This window comes from Trachemys scripta, chromosome 9 (assembly GCF_013100865.1).
Source record: "Trachemys scripta elegans isolate TJP31775 chromosome 9, CAS_Tse_1.0, whole genome shotgun sequence".
Classification (NCBI taxonomy): domain Eukaryota; kingdom Metazoa; phylum Chordata; order Testudines; family Emydidae; genus Trachemys; species Trachemys scripta.
Window position 1 is genome coordinate 41,446,875 of NC_048306.1, and position 23,090 is coordinate 41,469,964.

General features: G+C 46.3%; 1 protein-coding gene and 1 long non-coding RNA gene across 2 annotated transcripts in view; one reads left to right on the plus strand and one right to left on the minus strand.

Annotated features, from left to right (window-relative positions):
• LOC117882602 (Krueppel-like factor 5) overlaps window positions 1–11,075 on the plus strand; it is a 41,923-nt gene extending 30,848 nt beyond the window's left edge. Inside the window, exons 3-5 of the mRNA XM_034781100.1 lie at window positions 68–962; window positions 3,847–3,906; window positions 8,567–11,075. Of these exons, the coding sequence (XP_034636991.1) occupies window positions 68–962; window positions 3,847–3,906; window positions 8,567–8,745 (1,134 nt within the window). The 3' untranslated portion in view covers window positions 8,746–11,075. The remainder of the gene's footprint in view (window positions 1–67; window positions 963–3,846; window positions 3,907–8,566) is intronic.
• A 4,688-nt stretch (window positions 11,076–15,763) lies between these two features.
• LOC117883301 lies at window positions 15,764–22,756 on the minus strand. The gene is made up of 3 exons (XR_004647230.1): window positions 22,609–22,756; window positions 17,065–17,226; window positions 15,764–16,065 (listed from the first exon to the last, which is right to left on the minus strand). It is a non-coding gene; the product is annotated as an uncharacterized LOC117883301 (long non-coding RNA).
• Window positions 22,757–23,090: the final 334 nt, after the last annotated feature.

Sequence of the window (23,090 nt, forward strand, 5' to 3'; positions counted from 1 at the left end):
AGCCACACACATCACCGTAGCGTCTGAACACTTTATTCAAGAACTCTTTCTTTTGTTCTCCTCATAGGCACGTTCTGAAATGGACAAGTACCTCTCCAGTCAGCTGATGCCAATTCCAATGGTGCCAGACAAGAAGTACCGTAGGGAGAGCGCCTCTGTGGTAGACGAGTTCTTCTCAACAGAGAAGCCCTCCTCCACGCCATACAGTGTGAACATCAATGTGATACTGCCTGACACCACACACCTGCGAACCGGGCTCTACCGGCCAGCCAAACCCCTCACCCCATTCCCACAGATCAAAACAGAGCCTGGCACCAGCTTCACCCAGCCCTGCTCATCCACGGCAGGCTCGACGCAGACGCTGCCGGATTTCACCAGTGTCTTCAGCATGCCGCAGTCGGTGGCGGTGAACAATATCTTTATCAAGCAGGAGATGCCCTCGGAGATCCCTTTGTCTGGCAGCCCGCAGCAGGCCCAGCTTTACCAGATGCCCATTGGAAATGGTGATGCTGATGTCGCCACAATGGTGCCCTCTACTGGCAGCACCACAGCCATCAACACCATCAGCGGCGTCACCATGTCCACGGGCAGCGCCATGCTCCCCAGACCCATCCAGCCTGGCGGACAAGTGAAGCACTTCCAAAATGTCTCCCAAGGTCAGGGGAACTTCAACATCACGGGGCATTTCTACCCTGTCCCAGGACTGAGCCTGCCCCCTTCACCTCCAAACTCACAGCCTGGCAGCCCTGAGAATCAACCCGAGCTCATTAACACCATCTCGCCCCCACCCTCCTACGAAGCCACATTTGGATTGAAGCTGATACAGTCGTCCCAGATCCCCACACTCTCAAACGGTCTCGGGACCCTCTCCCAAGGGCACATTATCATGCCAACCCCCAAATACAACAGACGCAATAACCCAGAGCTGGAGAAAAGGAGGATCCATCACTGTGATTACCCAGGTATAGCCATGGCTGCTGTGTTGGTTTGGTGTCGGAATCCTTTCCTGATGGGCGTAGATCTAGCCTGTCTGAAATTTGCCATACGTTTGTCCAAAATGTCCCCTCCTCCCAAAGTTGTTCTAGGTAGCTGATTGACACCCTCCACCTCAGAGGTGGATGCATTGTAGTGGTGGGCTATGCAGTGATATCTATGTGAATACTATATGGAAGGCGCACTGTAGTATCTGTGAGAGGCATAACACCACTAATACTATATTGGCTCCAGATCACATGACATACAGCTTATCTCTGCAATGGCCATCAAAGAAGCGGTTTCAGACTTTGGAGCCAAAATTCTCCTTTTGATGCAGCTGGCTATTAAGCCTGCATATGCGCTATTATTTCTCATGTGGTAGATTGTATGTTGAAGAAGAGGGGACATGATAAAGATATAAAGAATAACGGATTCTCCAGAGGAGGTAGATCAAGCCCTGCTATTTACCCTTTGTCTTAATAAATGTGTTTGTAAATTGGAGAAGTTTCAGAAAAGAGTTACGAGAAGAATTAAAGGATTAGACAACATGCCTTCGTGATAGACTCAAGGAGTTCTATCTATTTAGCTTAACGAAGCGAAGGTTAAGGGGTGACCTGATTACAGTCTGTAAGTATCTGTTGGGGAACAAATATTTAATAATGGACTCTTCAATCCAGCAGAGAAAGGTCTGGCCAGACAAATTCAGACTGGAAATAAATTGTCAAATTTTAATAGCGAGAGTAATTAACCAGTGAAGCAACTCATCGTTGAAACATTCTCACCACTGCCCATTTTTAAATCAGGATTGGATCTTTTTCTAAAAGATCTGCTCTAGGAATTGTTTTGGGAAAGTTCTCTGGCCTGTGTTATACAGCCGGTCAGACTACATGATCACAATTGTCCCTTCTGTCCTTGGAATCTATGAATAATCCAAGAACATGGGGGCATTCAAGGAAACTGACAGGCAAAGCATTGAAAACTGATAGAAGAAAATGCTTGTATTAACACAATACCAAATAGCTTGTGGAACTCATTGCCACAAGATATCACTCAGGCCAAGATGTTAGCAAGGTTCAAAAAGGAATATCTAGAGTTACAATAGTTGTGGTTCAGAAACAACCAAGAGTCTATGAGTGGTCTTGTTTAGGACACTCCAAAGTTAGGGGATGTTCAGATCCAAGGTTTTGGTTTAGCCCACCATAGAGGGGCCATTAGTAAAATTCAGTTATAATTCCAGTTTCCCTCAAAGTTTAAGTGTGTTTAGATCTGGTCCCATCTCTTATCTGATAGAGATCAAAGGAGACCTGGTTTGAACCTTAGCTGCAAAGGTGGCTCATGTAAACTGTCACTACAAGTTCCAGCTATGAGGTGGGGGAGACTCCACTAGTCAGCTGCATTTCCTTGGGGCATCTGAGTACGAGGCTGGTAGATGCAATACAGCAATCTCTCAGTCACCTTGGTTTATTTATAGCAAACTTCAAACAAAGAAGAATCAATCTGATCTCGATAAAACAGATTCCTGGCAGAGGAAAAAATAGCCCTTAAATTTTAGGGAAGCTGAGGTCTGAACTCCAGAGAGAGCATAAAAGCTGGGGAAGCTGGTGAGGTGCCAAACTCAAAGAATTTGGAGTATGGCTTCAGTTCCGATGAGCACTAAACATCTGGATGAATCTGATGTTTAGCTGAACTATCTGCATGTTGTGAATAGAGCTGATTGGAAAGCAGAATTTCCATCCCATGGGAGATTCTGACATTTCAACATTTGTTTTTCTTCTGATTTGGAAAAGTTGAATTTCAAAATTTTTCATGCAATTGAAATTCCAAAAGGTTTTTGATACAGAAACATCAATATATTTTGTTTCAATTATGTTGAAATAAGGTAAAGACATTTTGTTTTGATAATGTCAAAACAGTATAATATATTAATTATACAATATATAAATATAATGCAATACTAAAATTAATCTTATATTATAAAAGTTGAAATGAAACAAAATAAAACAATAAATCAAAATGAAACTTTTTTATTTCATCGAAGGGAAACATTTAGCAATTATATAAAAGAAATGAGAGAGTCGAAATGATAAATTTTGGCACTTTTCCTCAAAAATATCATTGAAATTGACACATTTATCCGAAATGTGTTGATTTAGATGAACCTGCATTTTCTGACTGAAAACTGTTCCTTTGACATTTTTTCAGTCTGCTCTACTTTTGAATATTGAAAACTGGGCCAGCGCTTCACAAAATTGCCAGTGCTTTGTACTTTCTCATATATCATCATCTTCTGCTGGAGCTGGGAATACCACCAAAAAGAGCCTTTCTTGCAGTATTTTGGCAGTGATTCTAGAATCCAGAAAGTCAGAGGCAATGCAAAACTGTCAAATAATAATGCAGAAGTTAACATTTTTATGCTACCTACGTACAAGGTTCAGATTGAGCTTGGGATGAAATCTTGGGTCTGATAGATTTGGTCTTATTCAAACTGATTCTTCCATCCCCAGTTAAGACGCGTAAGTGTTAGGATTGATCATACTAAGGAATATCACATGGGGGTCCTGTTAGAAAGTTTGGATGCTCCTTTGCATGCCTGATTTGCCATTGTTGTGCACTCCTTGCTGCAAAAAGCTCTCAACTTGTGGGTGAAAGAAACTTGTCCTTCCCCACTGACATACGCAGTCTTCAATCTGAACAAATGTCCTTGTTTAGCTGCTATAGAAACAAGCCTTACACAGGTACTAATTTACAAACTATTACACACAGTTCTTTTCAATCCTCTTTCCTTCTCACAACTCAGAACCTTGGTGCATGTATTTTAAATCTTTATTAGAATTAAACATTTTTCACCCTGTTTCTGTTTTGTTTTTACAGGTTGCACGAAAGTTTACACCAAGAGTTCCCACCTGAAGGCACATCAGAGAACTCACACAGGTAAGTGTACACCTGAGTCTGGCATAATACTTGGGCTCTCTCTAGCCATGGTATTTTTATACCATACCCATCATTAGGGTGGTAGCTGTTGATTTCAATGGTATTACTCCAAGTGCAATCTGATCGCTAACACAGTGAATACAGTTAGATAAACAGATCTAGTGGTGTTTGTGGAGGAACCAATCAGAGAGATCTAGCTGTGTTTGAGAGAACAAAAGACATACCAGTTGCAACAGAAAATCGGTAGCTGTACACTACAGTGCATGCTTGCCTATCCATGTGTGTGTGATGCCTATTAACTACTGCAGAGGATCTAACTATGGGCTGGTCTACATGGTGCAGCAATGTGTGAACTCCAAGGGTCTGATTTCTAAAGCACACTAAAATGTTGCACAATAATTGGTCTGTGTAGATGCTGCTGGTGTGCACTAAAAGTTCCCTAATGTTTCAAATAGCACTACTTTAAAGCACACTAGGGGGATTTTAGTGCACACCAGCAGGACTAATTAATGCGTGACACGTTAGTGTGCTTTAGAAATCGCATCCGCACATTACCCCACTGTGTAGACATGCCCTGAGTTACCTTTAGATACCTCTTGCACCCGGCTGGGGTATTGGTTCAATACAGACTTGGGGAGGAGTCCCACCCATTGCATTCTGTGCCCTCTGCATTTACCCTGGAGGTCTCCCATCTAAGTACTAACCAGGCCTTGCACTGCTTAGCCAATGGGATTGCAGCCTGAGGTAATTGGGCGCATATACACAGTGTATGAGGAGAAAACAGAAGGGGAAGGGTCATCCCCTTTGTGAATTGTTTCCCCTTTGAGCCAGGGGAGAGTCCTAGGGTTCGATACTCTGGGCCCTGAACAATTAATTAAAACAAAACATATTCAACAGTGCCCCAGCGTTCCCTGCATAAAACCAGCCCCCGGCCCCTCTCAGCGCAGGCAGGCGGAGGGCTCCTCCGAGGACAGCCTGAGCCCTTATCAGATTCTTGGCCAGTCCCAGAGCCAGAGCTCCCCTCATAAATCTCTTTTATAGAAGTGTTGATCTTTACTGGGTGCAATTAAGCTGTCCCTGGGGTCACTTTTCTTTTTTTATGAGCAACGAACAAATCACAAAGCAAGTCCCAAGCCTGGGAATCATTTCTCCCACCTGGCTCTGCTCCTATTTCATCTTATCAGGCCCCTGAACAAGGCATGAGGTGCAGTATTTTCTCAGCCGTGCGCCGTAGAGGCGCATGCCGTAGAATGCCTCAGGAGGAGATGGGAGGAAAGAAGGCCAAGAGCTGCATCCAAGCTACCATGGGCAGACAGTAGTAAGGAAGGGCACTGAGTTCCCAGGGAAGGAGCTTCAGGATGGGGAGATGATAACAACCATCCCCTCTTTACAAATAAAGAGCTCTTCTCCTGATCCCAACCAGGTCCCTGCCCTTGCCCATTAGCCCTTCGCATGAGAGGTGGGTAGCCCTCAAAAGTTGTCTGAACCATTGTGCAGTGACCCGATGAGACAAACCCCAGCCTCTCTCTGGAGCCATTTTATTGGCCCTGCTTGGGCCTGAGTTTGACATGATACCACTTCCTTCCACCACCTGCCTCAAGATGCCCTCTTCATGGGGCAGAGGGACAAAAGAGGATGTGCCTTGAACTGGTAGAGAAGTATTAGTGGAAGTAGCTAGGGGGAAATCCAGAATGGTGGAGGGGAAGCCATTGATGAGTCAACTATATTGGGAGGTTATGTAGCAGGCAAGTATTCCCCAGGCACAAGCTCAAGGCCGCCATATTCAGCCTAATGAGTACCCAGAAATCTAGATTGGAAAGGCCAGAGTATTAACCCGCATGTTGCATCCCACAAGTAGCATCCCACAAGTCGCTCAGTCACTTGAAGGGTTAATAAAGCCATTTGGGATAACCCACCCAATTGGATCTAGCCTGGGAAGTCTATCAGGCCCAATTACAAACACCTTCCCCTGTGGTTTGCCTGTTGCTATGGTCTAGGCCATATCAATCTCCAGGGGACACCATTCATTGCCCTGGCACCATTGTGCGATTAAATATATAACCCACTGGCCGCTCACCCACCTCCCGGAGATCGGAATGCCAATTGGGCCCATTGTTCCAGCCTGTCCTGCCGTGCTGTCCTGGGGGAAGGAGCCAGCTTGCGGGACAATGGAAAGCATTTTGTTTCCATCCTGGAGATCAACCTGTTATTGTTTGAAAGTAAAAGGCCTTGGTGGGGCTGACCCAGCCAGATGACCTGCCTGGGACAATGGCTGAGTCTGAGCGGGGCAAACCTCGCCTTTGTCTTTCAGCTTAGAAAACTAATAAAGACGCCCACAAACCCATGTGATCCTGAGAATGCCATAAAATTTCCCAAGTGCTGCTTGTAAATCGAGCTTAAATTCTTATTGACCTGAGCCATAAACATATTTCTCACACCTGGCAGAAAGCTAAGGTGCTTTGCATTTCTTCACATTCTGTTTGCTGCTGGGTTCACGCCTCATTCTGTGTGTGTGCATGTGTGCATGGGAATGTTTATGTGGGGGCATGCAAATGTACACATATACTTGTATACTGAAGCTTTCTGTGCATGAAAACAGACATGTTTATGAGTATGTGTCGTATGTGCCCAGAGATGCATGTCTCTGTGTTAGCATGCATGGGTTTGTGTGTGCATGCATCATGTGATAACTTCGTATGTGTGTGCGAGAGCTCTTGTTTGTGTGCATGCACAGATATGTGTATACTCAAATATGCATGCCTGTGTCTGTGGGCACATATGATGTGCACCCATCCTGGGGCATGCAAATGCATGTTGCCTGTGTACGTGCACTTGAGCTGTTGTTAAGTTCTCCATAATTGGCCGATGAAATGGTAAATATTTGAGGTCGGGAAAGTCAGCACATTCCATGAACTCTGCCTGCTTGCTCAGACTGTTAAAGAGCGAGGACTAATATTTGAGGGGACCACGCCCTGCCAAAGCGTGGGCTGCGGCACTCAGTCCAGAGTTCAGCTCAGCTTCCCGGGCTGCAGCCACTGCAGGGTGTGGCCAGTCTGTCCAGATTTGGAGAAGAGCCGGGTTAGGCTGGCATGGGCTTTTCCACACAAGCTCCTGGCTGACTGAGACACTTCCCCATTTGATCTGCAGGATAAACAGGGAGGTGGGGACACTGAGACACAAAAACACACTGAAAAGGTCCTGCAGGAGCTCTTCTGCACATCAAAATGTCAGTGTGACGGGCCAATATAGAGCAGGTTGGAATGTGAGGTGGGGACAGAGTTCTAGGGGAAAATTAGCTGGAAAACAAAAATCTTTGGAATCTTCCATGGAAAATGTTGATGTTTCATCAAAACTCAAAGCAAAAATGCCCAGGGACTTTGTACAAAGCACTGCAGCCTGACCTGGCTGAGCCTGACTCAGTTGCCATAGGCATACCCTCATCTCGGAGGGGAAGCTCACGGTATGGAGAGTGACTGTTCAGGTACAGCTGAGCAAGAAGGGTTAGGGATCGCCCAATGAGTGACTGTACATGTCATAGGAGAACATGCCTACATACCACAATAATTAGCTAGCTAGATATGTCCAGGGATGGATGGTTGGACAGAGGGGTGCGTATGGGGATGGATAGATGGATGGATGGATAGAAGGATAGATGTTTGGGAGGCAGGATGGATGAATAGTGGGGGAAGGATGGATACATAGAGGAGTGTGTATGGGGATGGATAGCGAGATGGGTATGTGTAGGGATGGGTGGATGGTGGATAGATAGAAGGATATGTGTTTGGGAGGAGGTATGGATGGATGCATAGATACAGGAGGAGGGATGGATAGATACAGGAGTATGTGTAGGGATTGATGGATGGTGGATAGATAGAGAGTGGGGTATGTGTGTGGGTAAGGGATGGATGTATAGAAGGTAAGGGATGGATGGATGGATAGAAGGATATGTGTTTGGGGGGAGGGTTGGATGGATAGATAGAGGAATGTGTATGGAGATGGATAGCTAGAGGGGTATGTGAAGGGATGAGTGGATGGTTGGATAGATAGAGGGGTACGTATTTGGGGGGAGGGATGGATAGATAGAAGAGTGTGTATGGGGATGGATAGCGAGAGGGGTATGCGTAAGCATGGGTGAATGGTGGATAGAAAGAGAGTGGGGTATGTGTGTGAGGGAAGGGATGGATGGATAGATATCTAGAAGGGAAGGGATGGATGGATGGATGGATGGATAGCTAGAAGAGAAGGGATGGATGGATGGATAGCTAGAAGGGAAGGGAGGGATGGATGAATAGCTAGAAAGGAGGGATGGATGGATAGCTAGAAGAGAAGGGAGGGATGGATAGCTAGAACAGAAGGGAGGGACGGATGGACAGGTAGAAAGGAAGAGATGGATGGATGGATAACTAGAAGGGAAGGGATGGATAGATAGAACAGAAGGGATGGATGGATGGATGGATAGCTAGAAGAGAAGGGATGGATGGATGGATAGCTAGAAAAGAAGGGATGGATGGATGGATAGCTAGAAGGAAAGGGATGGGTGGATGGATAGCTAGAGGAGGATGGATGGAGACTGATAGATGGATGCCTAGACAGGTAAGTATTGGACACTGGTGTGCTGCTCTGGTGCACACTGTAACCTCTGGTCTGTTGCCCCCTGCAGGAGAGAAGCCATACAAATGCACCTGGGAAGGCTGCGACTGGCGCTTTGCCCGCTCCGATGAGCTTACCCGGCACTACCGCAAGCACACAGGTGCCAAGCCCTTCAAGTGCCTAGCCTGCGGGCGCTGTTTCTCCCGCTCCGACCACCTGGCTCTGCACATGAAGAGACACCAGAACTAGTGGCAGAACTCCTACCCCGCCCTTGCCTCCCTTCCAGGAGCAGCTGGGACGCCTTCCTCTTGGACGGATGACTTGTCTTGTACATAGGAACAAAACCGTGCTGTGATCAAATGGCAGCGTGTGAGCTCTGTGCACGCTTCCTCCTTGTGTCCTGTCACCAAGGTACTCTTAGGTAAAGGATGATTAAAACTATATCTGTATCCTGGCCAGGATCCCACTTCCTGACCAGGAGATGTTCCTTGGACTCCAGGACTCTCCCTTCCAGTGAATTTGCTATTTATTTTTCACTCCGAAGCAATTTTCCCTTTTGTCAAACTCTTTGGAGCCTTTCCTTCCCTTTTGGGGTCTGCCTCTGGTTGGGAATGAGCAGAAATATGTCGGGCGGATGGGCCGCTGGGCTAGCCAGCTGTTGGGAGGGCTTTATCAAGTTCTTTGTGGAGCCTTCTTGGACTGAGCTATTCCATAACCAAGTTGCCACTAGAAGTGTAGCACACAGGACATCCAGGCCATGCAAGAATAGCAGTGAGTGTCCATGGCTTGTTTGGAAAGTCAGGTCTTTAGTCTTCACCCCTGTGGTTGCAAGAAACAAGGGCAGGAAAACCTATCCCAAGAAGTTCCGCCACAGCTGGGACAGATCCCAAGCAGACAACAAAGCCATTGTTCATGCTCCACTGAGACCACCTGATATTTCCTGCAAGAGAGGTGGCTTTGGGTCGTGAATTCCTATATTTCTTTGCCAGGCATGTCCAACATCGAGCCCTTAGCATTTCTGCTTGGAGGATGGTTTTGGCTTCTGCTCTCTCTGTTGTGAGAACCAGGCTGGCTTTCAGAGGCGGGAAGTGGCCAGTCCCCATGAAGAAAAAAAAAGAAGACACACTGGTTTCCCAGAATGCAGTGTGCCTTTGATTTCCAAGGATACATTGAGTGGGGCCCCCCGCAGGCCTCGAACACAAGAGACTGGTCATTACAAACCACTTTTTCCTGTTGCCATTTGTGCATTTTACCACATTCAGAAAAGCAGCTTTGAAAACAAACTTGTGCAAACTGTGATCATGTTACCTACCTCACAGGTTCATGGCCCCACGCTCTCCAAGGAGCCTTCACTTGTCTTCCTCAGAACACCTCGATGTGCAGCGTGCAGGGGAGACCCCGGAAGCACATGAAAAGTTAAACATGGGCAGAGTAAGAATAGGCTATGCCCATTGAAACTGCAGCAATGTAGTAGATAAGAAACAAATCAGGACACGTAATCAGCCTAGCATGTTCAACAGTACTTTGATTTTTCCTGGCGAACAAATGTAAATAATGTACAGACAGTGATGTGTGATAGAAAATCAACCAATAGGCAAAACCACATGGGCTGTGGAGATTCTGGAAACTTTATCCCACCTGCAGCCTACAAGTCAAATGTGGCCCATCGCTGCCCTGAAGGAAGCCAATCAAACTTCTGGTGAACATAGCGAGTCCTGTATGTCTGTCCAAGAAGATACAAGGGAGGGCAGATGTCAGGGCTTGTGCATGCTCGTTAGTTACTGAGTTAGGTTTACACATGCATTACGGTAGGTGTGCCCCTGGGATTCCTGGCAAGCTGCCCACAAAGTCTCAATGTTTGGGCTGTCCCTGATTCAGCGCTTTCTAAGCAGCTTATCTCTCCAGTCCAGGGGGCACATGTTAGGCCACATCAGTTACCCAACTGCAATGATTCATTGGGATTAAACTTCAGTGACCTCCAAATGTGCAGGCGGAGCTGGGAGCGGAGCAGTCTCTGCAGAGCTTGGCCCTGGGTCTGTGAACAGGGACACGGCTCATGTCTTGGCTTGCTGAGCTGCATTCCCTGGGCTTACCGGCTCTGACTTGATTCTGCTCTTCAGACTTGCCAGCTCACCTGAGTTCCTTGCCAAATGGTCTGGGAAGCTCTGGTGGCTGTGGTCCTCCAGCATGCTCCCTGCCTGCCTGTCCCGCCTTTCCTGTTTTGACCCTGACAAATGGCAGATGCCCAGTCAGGGCCTCCAAAGCCAGGCTTGAAAAGCAGTCAGAAAGGATAATCATAACTGGAGCCAAAATAAACGAGGAAGGGAGCCTGAGGGTGCAACTCTGAATTGCACCCGCCCCTTTCTAGGGTATTTTGGAGGCTCCTCCATGCACCGCCATCAGGGGCTGCATTTCTTTAATAAAAGGCCCTTGTTATAATACCAGGATCCCTGGGGAATTGATATGTGCCATATGTTTATTGCTGTAAAGGATGCATTATTTTATCGTGTACTTTGTCAAATAGGTGTATACGTGTGCATATATATGTGAGTGTGTGTGTGTGTGTATATATATATATATATATAGGGTGTGTGTGTGTGTGTGTATATATATATGGGGTGTGAGTGCATATGTGTGTGTGTTTAGGGCAGCCTCTGCTTCATTGGCACAGATTCTGGTGTGCACAGGAACATGGCAATGAGGTGGTGGTCCTAATTCTCCAGTGCTCAGTTTATAGGGTTAGTGGCCTCTGATATACAAGAGATCAGATTAGATCATCTAGGATTTCTGGTCTTCAACTCTGATGCTACGGTTCTCTGTGTACATGGCTCGTTCCCTTTTAGTTCATGACTTGCTTTAAACGAAGCTTCATAGTAAGCATTTAATCCTGAGCTCTGACCAATGCTATGCCAGCAAACACCATGTCACACCAGAGCATGGCCAATCCCAGGCATGCCGTTTTCTGGGCTCGGTGTGCCATGAATCCATCAATGAGATGCCTCCCACTGAATCTGTACTCCATCAGTTGTGCCAGCAGGCATCCATTTGTAGAGAGAGGTTCTCTGTCTGGATCCTACTGTATCACTGCAGGGTGGGGAAGTTCTCTGTGCACTGAGAAAGGTCTTGCTGTTGAGAATGTTCAGGCCTTCAGTACTGCATGCACGCACGCACACACACACACACAGAGTCTCTGTCATTTGGGATTATCTAAACTGGAAGGCATTTCATTGTAAGACAACAACACATGTTTAACCAGTCACATCTCCTGGCTCCTGGAAGTTAGGGCTGGGTGGATGGATTGGCTGGGAACCCAAACTAGCCATGTTGGAGCCTGTCGAGCCCAACCCAGTGTTGGCTTGGGTTCAGCTGATATAGCATTACGATATATTGAACCTGTAAGGCCTTTCCCACCATCCCTGTTGCTCATGAAACTCCTCCGCCCACACGCACACATCCCAAATATCCACAACACAGGATCCTCGTGATTAGCAGCCTGGTTACAACAGTTCCATAGAATAGGGCAGCTGGAGAATGCAACATTAGCAAATCAGAGTCATGACTCTCACTGTTGGGCTACGTGTTGACCACATTCCACCGTCTAGCTGTGTGGGCAACCCTCATGGACACGTTGACAAGAGTCGCATTCTGTCTGTGGATTTGGGGGAGTATGGAGCCCGCAGTGTGAAAGGCTGGTGGGAGATCCTCTGATAAAGTACCACATCAGCTGCATTATGACAGCACAATGAGGGAGTGATAAAGTCTTTACCTGCAAAGGGCTTTGTTGTAGCAGCCTTAAGACTGGACTTTGCATGGCGTACTGTGTGCTTTTGTTTTTTGTTTTTAAATGCTAAATTTCAACAGAATCAAAGGAAAATTTTCCTGCAAAAGAGATGAAAAGCAGGTTAAAATGTGAAATATTTTATGCCTTGGACTTCATGGCTTTAGAGCTGAGTAAGAACCAAACTCTGCCTCTTCCTCCCTGTTAAATCTCTCACACCCACGCAGTGTCATGCCGACAGTGGAGGACTAATGGGCATTACCTATTCACTGGAGCGGGTAAAAAACGGTCATTCGATTTGTTTGGTGGGAAATGTCATTGTTTTCAAAATTTCCTGATGAGCCTTTTTGGGCCGAAAAAGATTTTGTTTTTGAAAAACGGTTTTCGGTAAAATGGTTAGTTTAAAACAAAAAATTTAAAATTAGTTTTTTGAAAATCAAATTGTTCCCTCAGAACTGAACCAAACCCCATTGTTTTTTAAACTGTATGTTTTTGATTGAAAATTGAACTAGTTTACTGAAAAATATCTGGATATTATTATTACTTTTATTTTTGGGAAAGAAAATAGAAAATATCTATTTTAAAAATGTTGGTCCAAGAGCCATTTTTTCATCAAAACAATGCTCTGCTCTTCAGCTGATCCCCAAGAGAGACATGCTGGGTCTTTGGATGGGGCTTGATAGCATTTGAGGAATCCGCATACTCCAGAGTGGTTTTTGGATAGTGCCTCCTTGCTAGGTGGAGCACCATTATAGAAGGTCTTTGGCTCTCACAGCCAACTGGCATGTCTATTATTATTCCCAAAAGAAACGTAATAAGCCCAGATCAACACATGGCTATGTCATGGGGCACTGAGAAGAGTGGACCATCAGAAAGTCTGGGAAGAGCACTGGGGGCTATTTCTATATTCTAAACACCTTGGGACACAGGACCCACTAGCTGGATTTCCTGAACTTCCTTCAGAACAAAATATTGGGGCGTAAATGTCCTCTTTTCATTGTCGTTTGTGCTTCTGAGCATGTAATACAGCAGAGGGATTTTGGTAAATAGTAGGGAATGCTGTACAGATTTTTGTATGTGGATTTGAAGCAATTGTTTACTGTATAATATGAACACACACCAAATCGGGACCTGGAAAACTGTGGTGGAAGGTTTATTTTCTGGATATGTTTTTGTTTGTTACTTTTAAAAAAATATTAATTCATCTGCTATTTTGTAATAAAATTATCCTGCAGGGAGGGCTTTTCATTCTTCTATCCCCACTCCAAACACCATCCCAGCACCCAGCTCCTGCTTCTTGCTACCTGCCTTAAATACCGTAACCAAATTGCTAACACGTCTCACTGTGGACAAATTCCTGAGATCAAGAGACACAGTTTTAAGGCTTGTAGTAACTTCATTGCTCTCTGCAAGTGGGTTGGAGGTGGGCTCTTCCACTCAAGTTGGTGAAAAATAGCAGAGAGGTGCTGAAGGAGGCGCTATTTCCTCATACCTCATTCCTCATTAGAGCTATCTAATCCTGCCTGTAGCTGATGCTTTGGAGGAAAGTGGAACTTCCTTCCTCCTCAAATGCATGCGACTGACTCTGCAACACTGTGTAGGGAAAAGCAAGAGAGAGAATTCCTCCCAGCCCTTCACAGGCGACCATCATCCAACCTGAAGCATGATACTTGATCACCCTTATCCTACATTGTGTAGCTACGACTGGCGTTAGGTTTTGTTAGAACATGCAGCATGGAAAAGCAGCTAAAGGGTTAATCAGCATTTTAATCTCCCCCCAGACTTGGGCCCCCTCGTGCCCTGAAATGAGCATATACACGGTGAGGCTAACGGTCCCTCATGGAGCCGTCTAAAAGACTTGCCACCCTGCCCAGACAAAGCATGTTTGCTAACATTGACCTCCAAGGCATACACCTCTCCTGGCTCCTAAAATCCCAAAGGTGACTTTGCAGGTGCAGTCTCCCAAGCAGCTCTCTTTATTGGGGGATTCTGAGGGGGAGGAGGGCAGAGGGAATAAAACCCCTTCCTTGAGCAAAAAAAAAAAAAAAAGAGAGCTCAAGCCTGAGCTGATGGGTGTATGATGTAATGGGTGTCCTGGATGTTAAACTCAACGTGTACATTATTATTATTTTTTTTTTACAAAAAGGAATGAAATAAACAGATCTTTATAAACCATGCCCCCGTGAGTGTCGCCTTCCTTCTCCTGCTGGTTCTTTAGGATTGCTTTGTCCAGCTGGAATATGGCATTCCTCTCTGTGCCTCTCCTAATCAATTTCCCAAAGGCATGGTGCATTACGCCTCAGGGCGCTGGGTAAATGCCCAGATAACAGACACACTCGGGCTGTCGGTACTGCTTGCACAACAGAGACATTGGGTATGTCTATACTGAAAGCACAGGGTTCTGGATGGGTTTGTCCGGCCCATGCTGAAGTGGCTTCGCTGCTCTGGCCCCTGAGTTACCTAGCTTGCTTGGGTATGTCTACTCAAATGGTAATCATGCCCTTTGATGGCATGATAGACGTACCCATGGACTCAGGCATGTAGGAATGGTTTCCATGGTGTCTTTTTCATTTCTGAACAAGCATAGGGGGGATCTCCCATGCAATGGTCCTGCCATTTCTCTACTGCCTTTAAAGGACAGAGAAAGTGTTGCATTAAGAGCACCGGCAGAGAGGACGGATGGACTTAAGGTTAAGGTCCTAGACTGGGACTTAAGAGACCTATTATAGCCCTATCTCTGCTGTAGATGTCCAGTGTGACCTTGGGCAAGACATTTAAACCTGTGAGGGCTCACGTCCAAAAATAGAGGCCCTCTGAAATAATGTTTTTGAAAATTTAGCTTTAATTGCCTCAGTTTCCCCATCTGTAAAATGGGGATAATGACACAGCACCCTCTCACAAAGGCATTAGGAGGCAAAATCCATTAATGTTTGTGACATGCTCGGATATGACAGAGATGGGGCCATAGAGAGGACTTTAACATGCTAGACGCTCACTGTCTCCTAAACGAGTCAAACCCCAGCTCGCTCTGTATCTCTGATTGCCTATGGGAGGAGAGCTGCTGTCTATGCACAGACATCTACCTAAGAGCCACCCATGCTGAGGGGACTGCTCAGTCAGGCACCAATACTCTGAGTCTGTATAACTGGGGGCAGGAGGACACTAAATGACAGGGCTTGATACTGGCTCCTTGGTTGAATATATCAAGGTAGCAGCCAGCAAAGCTGATTTTTATCAGGAGTTGTACTGTAGTGCTCCTCAGAAGAACAAGAGCATTCAAAGCACAGCACGCCTCCCTCCTCCCCAGCTGGTGACAGTGTTTGACTTCAGTGAAAGGCCAGCGTGAAGAATAGATCTCCATGCACAGATTCCTGGATCGTTCTTCTAGCTCTGCCACTGATTCTCTGGGATATGGTGCTGAGATCCCAATGTGAGGGGCCTCACTGACAGATCGACAGATGAGATGAATGATCTGGTAGTAAACGGCTTTTATTATTCATTCCCCTTTATATTTTCATTTTCCCAGTGATGTTATGAACAACGCTGGGTGAATCTTCCATGAAGCCCAGAACCATGAGGCGCTTGTCAACTTTGACCATGGATAGAAACCTGGCTGTGTTCAATACAAACTTTTCATTGACACTCAATGGGAACCTTGCCTTGTCTCTGCAGAGGGACAGTCATTCAGAGGCTGGGTTTCTCTTGGGTCTGATGATAAAGTCGGTGACAGATGGTAGGGCTTCAAAGTCAGCCAAATCCTGAGGAGCTCTTGAAAACCTTGCCTATGCCACCTGCAACGAACCAAAACAATTTGCTTTGTGTTTTCCCTTTGCCAGAGGGGATACAAAAGAATCTAAACTTAAAGCAAAACTCAAATCTACTGCTATTGCCTTCAGAGAAGCTACACTGATTTACTCTCTGCATTAGAGCTTGAAAAAAAAAGAAATGGTTTTTCCCATCACAAGAATTTTCAAGAGTTTTTTTCTTGTCCCAAATTGGGATGTCAAAATCTCAAAAATTTTCGTGAACCAAAAATACCAAAAAATTTTGGATCAGCTTGAGCAAAACATTTCCTTTTGAGAATTTTGAAAATTTTTAAGCTCACTCTTTTTTTTACATTTCTTTACATTAAATTAATTTAAATTTCAAAATGAAAAGTCGTTTTGAACCAAAAAATTGAATGTTTTCATTTTGTTTTGACGATTTTGAAACTTTTTAAAGAAAAATTTGTAATTAAGAAATTTGTCAAAAACCAACCCTTTCTACGAAGTTTCAGTTTTGACAAGTCAACATTCTCCTACCAAAAAAATGTTTAGTTGAAAAAAAACTACCCAGCTCTACTCGGTCTTGGTGAAGACTCTAGTCAGTAGAGCAGTTCAGAAAATAGAATTTCTATGTGCCAGGAAATGCTGAGATTTAAACATTTATTTTTGTCTCAAAAATGGGACAAAAAGTTGAAATATCCACCATTTTCAAGGAATTAAAAATTCTATTTGGAAATGTCAAAATGAAAAATGTGACCATTTTTGATCACAGCAAAAGATTTGGTTTACAAATGCCAACATTTTTTGATATTTTTCACACTGTGAAATAGCCAACTATTGATTCAAAATGAAATGTTTTGTTTTGAATTTGCCTGGCAAAAGATCAGAAAACAATGTCAAAATCATCATTTTCCTACAAAAGATTTAGATGTTTGACCAAACAAACCAAAACACTATTGCACTGGGAAGATTTTTGGGTCAAAAATTTTCAACTTCTTTAGTATTTATACTGTTTTAGAAGGAAACCTTTTTAGGAGGCTACGAAATGTAGCTTTAGACTCTTCGCTTGTGGTTTTTATAGTCTTGTTTATAGTCTTCTGCTGCCTTATTTTTTTCCTTCTAGTCTTTCTCTTTCTGCTCCATTTCCAGGTTGAATAGCGACTTGCAGAGTGACTCAAGGAGAGAGAGCTGCAAGAAATATTAAGGAAGTTTCTTTCAGTCCAAGGCAGGCAAGGGAACTAAACAAGTCACTCATAGTCAGTTGCCTGGAATCAGAAAGGGCCAGATCCTCAAAGTTTAGGCTCCTAACTTCCCTTGAACTGAATAGGAGTTAGGTTCCTAAATACCTTTAAGGAGATGAGCCAAAAATCCTCTTGTTGTGTCCTTACCCCTGCCTGTGTGAGCATCTCAGAATGAATGAAACTCATGATTTAGGTTCTGTTCTTTCATGTTGTCCTCACTATGGTCATGTGAATGGTGGGGAGTTGAGATGCTACATTTAGGAGATGGTGCAAGATCCTTAGCCTCGTCTCTTGAAAATGGCCTGTGGCTCTAGGCAGATGAATACTAAATATTCTCACTCAAGATCGCAGTGGAGAGACTACATCTTACTGTTTATTTTATAAAGAGCGTGTTATGGCTCTGACTTATATGGTGCTTAGGTCCCTTGGTGATGACTGCTTAGATACATAGACAGAGATAGATGCAGAATGTAGTATGAACTGGGATGATTGGCTAAGACATGACAAGCTGGTAGTAAGAGACTATGCAATGGTGCGACATCTGGCCAGACAGCTTACAAAGAAACTGGGTTTTATAGGGTTACCATATGTCCAGATTTTCCCGGACATGTCTGGCTTTTTGGGCCTCAAATCCCCGTCCGGGAGGAAATCCCAAAAAGCCGGACATGTCCGGGAAAATAGGGAGGGAGGGGTCGTGGGGCTTGGGTCCGGGCCGGCGGTGCTCGGCCGGCGGCCGGGGCCGGTGGTGCTTGGCCAGGGGCCGGGGCCAGGGCGGGCCGGAACCGGGGCCGGGCGGGCCAGAACCAGGGCCGGTGCCCCAGGGCCCGAGCCGAGCCGAGCGGGAGACGCCGAGGCCAGAGCCTCTTGGCCTGGGCCGGCCGGCTGCCGGAGGGAGCCGCTTGGCCGGGGTGACCGGACGGGGCCGCGCCGTGCCTCGCCCCACCCCGCCCCAGCCCCAGCTTACCTGCTGCCTCCCTGTTTCAGGCTTCCCACGAACATTTGATTTGTGGGAAGCAGGGGAGGGGGAGGAGCAGGGGGGCGGAGCGTTCAGGGGAGGGGGCAGAGTTGGGGCGGGGACTTTGGGGAAGGGGCAGGGGCGAGGAAGGGGTGGAGTTGGAGCAGGGTTGGGGCGGGGCCGGAGTGTCCTCCTTTTTTAAAATTAAAATATGGTAACCCTAGGGTTGAAGGTACAGGAGAAGGAGCATTCTGTTCAAATCAGGAACCATTCCTGGTAGGTTTCAAGGCTACTTCTCAGAATCGGAGTACTCCTGGTGGGTGAAAGGGAGCACTGGAGCTCCCAAACCAGCAACTCTGCTTGTGCTTAATTGGCTGCATTGCGGCTGCAGAGATATAGCCTCTCATTTTGCTGGTATGGGAGGACTGGAGCTGTTCAGCAGAGTGTATAGAAAAGAAACACAGGAGTTCCCTCCAGAGGCAAGGTCCCTTCATGGGAATCTGCGCCCTTGTGTTATCACTGTCTGAATCTGAGTAATCAAAATCCTCCACGATCAAAGTTCATCTCTTCCTGACCCCATCTCTTATCTATAATGATGTTTCCTAGCCTGCTTTTCCTAAGTGCCCTGGAGTTCCCAAAGTAACAGCCAAGTCATCACCAGAGTGCAGCTGGAAGCCATCCGCTGAACTAAGGTTTGCCCGCAGTGCCCTCTGATTGCATGAACTGCCTGTGGCTAGACTGCTGTTGGGGCAGAGTTCTCAGCTGAGCACTGGGTCATGCTGAGGTTTTGAACTGCTAACCCCTGTGATTCCACAGGAAACCTGAAAAACAAGAAGAAAGCAAAGGTGGGAAACAGTGTCTTTCTGTGCTCAGAGTCAGGGGTTCCCACAGGAAAGGCCAACAGATGGGGCAGGTTGGCATACCCTTCACTGCTGGAGACAGGGGAATGAACTGGTAACACTGAGTCTGGTGATCTCATTTATACAATACCTGAAACCACCCCACAGGTTGCACAGTTGACAAACTCTGCTCAGGGGAAACCAGGACTGGAGCAGGGTGGGGTGGGAGTGCTGAATTGAGATGCATTAGCAGAGCTGTCAGTGGGCAGTGGCATAGCAAGAGGTGCTACTGTTCAGTTTAACTGATTTTTTTTGATGTGGTCTCCAGACTCCTTCTCTATGGGCTTTTACAGAGATGAGTTATGACATGATCTCCCAGCGCTGCTGGTATGAACTGAGCATGTCTCATATTCATACATGCCTGATCCACACAGCAAGAGGCAATCACATGCCCATACACCTGAGCACTATATCAAACCTCCCTTTTGGGCTGGCGGTTACTGCAGCACATCATTTGCTTATCAACTACTCTGCTGGCTTTATGCTGGATATAGACCCCTACTATTTCTGACAAGCTCGCAAGAACCAGTGAATAACTGGAAGATCTGAAGTGACCCAAAGAAAGTCTAGAGGGTGAAATATATCACATGTGAAATTGACTCACTCCTTCCTCTAAAGAGCCTCCTGGAAAACCTGGAAATGCATTCACATCAGAGACAAGCGTGTTTTGTATGCCTCTGGCTTTTGATTGGTTTGCTAGGGACCTGGATCTTGCAATGGATGGAAAGGATCCAAACTTTCCTAGAGTATTGGTGTGTGCATTTGGATTGGGTGTCCAATTGCTGAGCTGGGGCCTGCTCCTGCTCCTATTGGGCCAGATTTGGATACCCTTACGCAAGTTGAGAACTACTTCCCTCTTCCAGTACTCCCATTCATGTTGGTGTGTGTATGCAAGGCATAATGGGAGTGGAATGATCAGAACCACGCCCATTGAAATCAACAGCAAAACTCCCATTGACTTCAATGGCCGAGGAGGAAGATAGATTTTCAAAAGTACCCAGCAGTTCCTATTGAGAACAATGGAGAATTTCCCCCTCCTGCCCTGCCGCCTCCTATTTGAAACCAGTGGGAGCTGCTGAATGCCTAGGACTTTAGAAAATCTAGCCACTAGTGACCAGCTGCAAAGCTAAGAACTGCAGCTGATTTTCCCCAGAGTTCAGAAGTGTTTACACCAGAGGATTCTAGGGTTTGAACCCATCCCAAAATTCAAAGGAAAAGTCAGTCACAACTGCCCAATTTTGCCTGGTTTGCGATCAAAGAAATGTGAAACTGCCGCTTCCACAAGGTTTGTGACACCAAACTATAATAGGTTTGCTGTACACTCGACCTGAAACTCATCCCCCGGATGTGCTTGACAGGTCCATGAACCTTAATGACCTCCTTCAACACACCTGGGTTAAGGTTCAAATTTGTTTGAGAACCAGCAGCAAGTGGCTTTGGGTATTGTAAAGGAAACTAGCTCTATCTATCTGTGAATGTCTACAGCAGTGCTCACTGGGATAAGCTGTATGAGCATGTATGAAGTAAAGGGTACTAGTTAATAGGGGTCAGGATTTCAAAATAGCTTAGTACCCAACTTGCACTCAATTGGCTGAGCTCTTCCAAAAGTCTAGCCACTGGTTTTGATGCCTAAATGGTAGCTGAGCTGCCAGTTTAGAACAGGGTGGGAATTTTTTGACACAGTTTTTTCACTGAAAAATATGGATTTATCAAAACCGAAATGGTGCATGGGAAAGGGTCATTTTTTGACAAAGTTTTGACTCGCAAAAATGGTTAAAAGAAGAACATTTTCAAACATTCTGCACTCTCATTTTCCCAATGAAAAACTCCAGTTTGCCGCTTTGAAATGACTTCATGTTTTGAAAATTAAGCTAATTACAACTAAAAAAGGTTTACACCCCCACCCACCCACCTACCCAATGATCGAAATCTAAATGAAACATTTTGATTTACCTGAATTAATTTTTTTTTTCAGATTTTCAGTGTGCTAAAATTTTTCACTTTGGGATTTGGGATGGGAAATTTGTTCAGTATGGTAAAATTTTTCACAGGACGAGAAAACCATTTCCCACCCAGCCCTGCTGCCACTGTTGCAACAGATTCTGCTGGGTGCTGAGCTCTTTTGAAAGTCTGTCCCTAAGAGTTCTGGATTGCTGTCAGATCCTGGAGCGCCCCAGGAAACCTTGGATCAAATCAAAGGAGGACATTTACAGCACCAAAAAATTACCAGCCTTCGCTGGGCATTTTTGCGGGTGTCCCCACTCTTGGGAGAGATGCCTTTCTTCCGGGGTCATCATATCTCAGGAGGGATAGGAATGAGAGCTCCCTTTCTGGAGCACATGTGAATTTTCTTCTGCTATGATGCTTACATCAATGGCAGCTGCTTCTCTGCCATGGTGACAGGATCCTCGCTGTAAAAGTTTCCCCTTTGTCCAGCACTGTAGAAGAAGGGTTGTTCTTTTTTTCACATTTTCAGGATTTTTACTTCATGAACAAAGGAAAATATCAGGTTTTTTTTTTTGGATGGGGGAGAAAGGGGAGGATCAAAAGGAGGCAGCTGCGGTGACAGAATGTTGGCAAAACTCCAGATGTCAGAGCCCAAGAAGATTGTATTCTGCCCTGGGATCACTATCTGACCTGCTCTTTGGCATGGGGGTAGCTTTACAAATGAAATGGTTTGACCTATGGGGAGAGGGAACATGGAAATATGGGTGGGTGGGGGAGGGATGGTGAAGAGAGATACAGGAGGAGGTGGATCTGATTTCTGAGAGAAACCAAGGAGTAGACAAAAGACCTCAGGCTTCCTCTACGCTACCAAACTAACTAGGCTGAAGTAAGTCGCCTTGTGTCAACCTATTTGCACGTGTCTATGTCCAAATTTATCTCTGGTGCTGCCTGCCCACCTGCCCAAATGGCATTGAGCCAGTCACTGCATTGCAAGTGTAGCCATTGTGAGCTGTGTGGCCATCACAGTCCTCCATCAGCTGTCCCACAATGCCCCACCGTGACTGCGCTGGTGGGTCACGGTGCCTGGAAGCCTCCCCCACATAGGCGTAGGTTGACTGGTCTATTTGGGGACGGGGGTGGCACACATACATGCATGCTGAAGCCGGTTCCCCTGGCTCACTGGGTCTCTCCCCCACCTGGAGTGGTCGCTGGTCTGCTAGTGCTGGGGGATGGGCCAGCTTAATGGGGGAGCCCCAGCTGCTGCTGAGGGGATAGTGCATGCTGGGCTTCCCCCTGTCATTCCCCTATCCCCTTTTCTTTCCCACCCCCTCCCTGGCCCCATCCCCTCCTCCTTCCCTTCCCCACTGCTCCATCCTCTCCCCTTTCCTCTGCCCACCCCATCCTCTTTCCTCTCCACCCTGTCCCCTGCCCCCTCCCACATTCCCCTATCCCCTTCTCATCGCCCGTCCTATCCCATCCCCCTTCCTTCCCCACTGCCTCTTCCCCCTGCCCCACTGCAGGTACTCACCATTGTACAGAAAACAGGGCACCCAGCACACATAGAAGGGGACGATGACTAGAACTAGTTTACAGGAGGCAGCATCCAGCTGCAGAGGCAGTAAGCACCTTGCAGGAGAAGCAGCTCCATGCCACCCCTTCTGCTCCCCTGTTTGCTGGGAGAGGGGCCAAGAAAGCCGGAAACTGGCTGGTGGGAGGAGCAGCGTGGGAATGAGAGTCCTCTTTCCCATCCCCGGTAGGACGAGTAGAGAAAGCCCCGGACAGCTTAGCATTCACAGAAATTGGGGGAAGTAGCACATGAACCTGTGTGCCCCCCCAGCCTCACCTCTTTTTTTAGGGGGGGCAATGCATTCTGTCCCCCCAAACTATGCCCATCCTCTCCCACCCCTTAAAAAAAACCCAGGTATTTTTAAAATATTTTTTCCTGATTGCCCAGCTTGGTGAGCACACCTAGCAGCTCTCCCTTGTTGTGTGCAACCGCCTACGCTGGCT